At 68.0% G+C, this 1,208-nt stretch overlaps 1 protein-coding gene across 1 annotated transcript in view; it reads right to left on the bottom strand.

Annotated features, from left to right (window-relative positions):
- Positions 1-987: 987 nt before the first annotated feature.
- LOC101624815 overlaps positions 988-1,208 on the bottom strand; it is a gene marked incomplete at its 5' end in the record, with an annotated part of 30,813 nt that continues 30,592 nt past the window's right edge. The window contains one exon of the mRNA XM_012732100.1: positions 988-1,206. Coding sequence (XP_012587554.1) covers positions 988-1,206 — 219 coding nt within the window. The remainder of the gene's footprint in view (positions 1,207-1,208) is intronic.

Raw genomic sequence — 1,208 nt, 5'->3', positions numbered from 1 at the left:
CCGCCTCAGCACACGCCTCCTGTCCCGAGCCCTGGTAAGGGGCTGGGACGCGCCCGCCGCGGTGAGCAGGGCTGGGCACACCCAGGGGAAGGGCGAGGGTCTCGAGCGGGACCCGAGTTTTCGTCTTTCTCAGTTTTCAAAGCCGGTGCGGGGAGGCGGGAGGGCCTGGCCGGGGCTGCTGCGACCGGAGTCGCTCCCGGCCGCCCTGCTCGCGCCTGGCTCGGTCCGTGCCGGTCACGCCCGGGCCGGCACATCCAGATGACCAGGGTGCGGGCAGTGCGTGTGCCTCGGCACCCTGACAGGGCCCGGGGAACGGGGCGCCCCCCATGCCTGGAAGTTCGCTGCACGGCCCCGGGGGTGCGCCCTGCTCCGGGGAGCCCTGGCGGGTGCCTCTGCGCTCCGGCTGACAGGAGGGGCGGCGGGTTTGAGAGGTTCAGGCTCTTTGGATGTCGATGAAGGGGGAAAAATACTGGGGGGGGGGCATGGGCTTTCCAGGTGCTGAGCAAAACAGAGTCACTTTAAAGTGAAGCACATAGAAATAATTTATTTTAACTTCATTTTACTTGACATTCCTAAGTAGCTATGACTTGTGACCTTGCCCGTGCATCCTGGCCCTCCAAAACCGCGACGGGAAGGTGGGGGAGCCCCAGCGCCCCCCCAGGCCACCCGCGCGGCAGGAGTGTGGGAAGTGCCGCGGGCTCGTGGGGCCCGGCCGGGGTGACCGGTCACCGCCACTCCCGGGAGAGCGTCCAGCCAAGCAACAGCAAGCAGCGCGTGAAAGATGCACACGGGCGCTGCCGCGATTCTGCGACAAGAGGCGCGTTTATGCTGACGTGACTCTAGGCAAAGCGAATTGCTCCGCGAGGCAGAGACGCTGCCCGAAGCGCCGCAAGAGGAGACGGGGGCAGGGGCCGCGGCCGGCGGGGCAGCTCGAGTCCGCGGGCCTGCGGCGCCGGCAGGGCCCACCCGCGGGGCTCGCGGCCGCCGTCATACGGTGGTCACCGACAGGAAGGAGTTGTACACCCGAGTGCCGTCCGGCGACTTGGCGCCGTGCGTCAGGAGCTCCTGGATCGTCATCCAGCTGTCGAAGATCCTCTTGTTCCTCCGCTTCAGCATCTTCTTGTGGCTCAGCTCCAGGATGCTCGGCTCGCGGCGGTCCTCGGCGCCCGGCTCGCGCGGGCCGTCCAGCCGGCTTTGCTGCAGGACCT

Source organism: Condylura cristata, unplaced genomic scaffold (assembly GCF_000260355.1).
Source record: "Condylura cristata isolate star-nosed mole 26May11 unplaced genomic scaffold, ConCri1.0 scaffold00033, whole genome shotgun sequence".
Lineage (NCBI taxonomy): Eukaryota > Metazoa > Chordata > Mammalia > Eulipotyphla > Talpidae > Condylura > Condylura cristata.
Note: the sequence above shows the minus strand (reverse complement) of the source record. Positions and strands in the feature narration are given on the sequence as shown.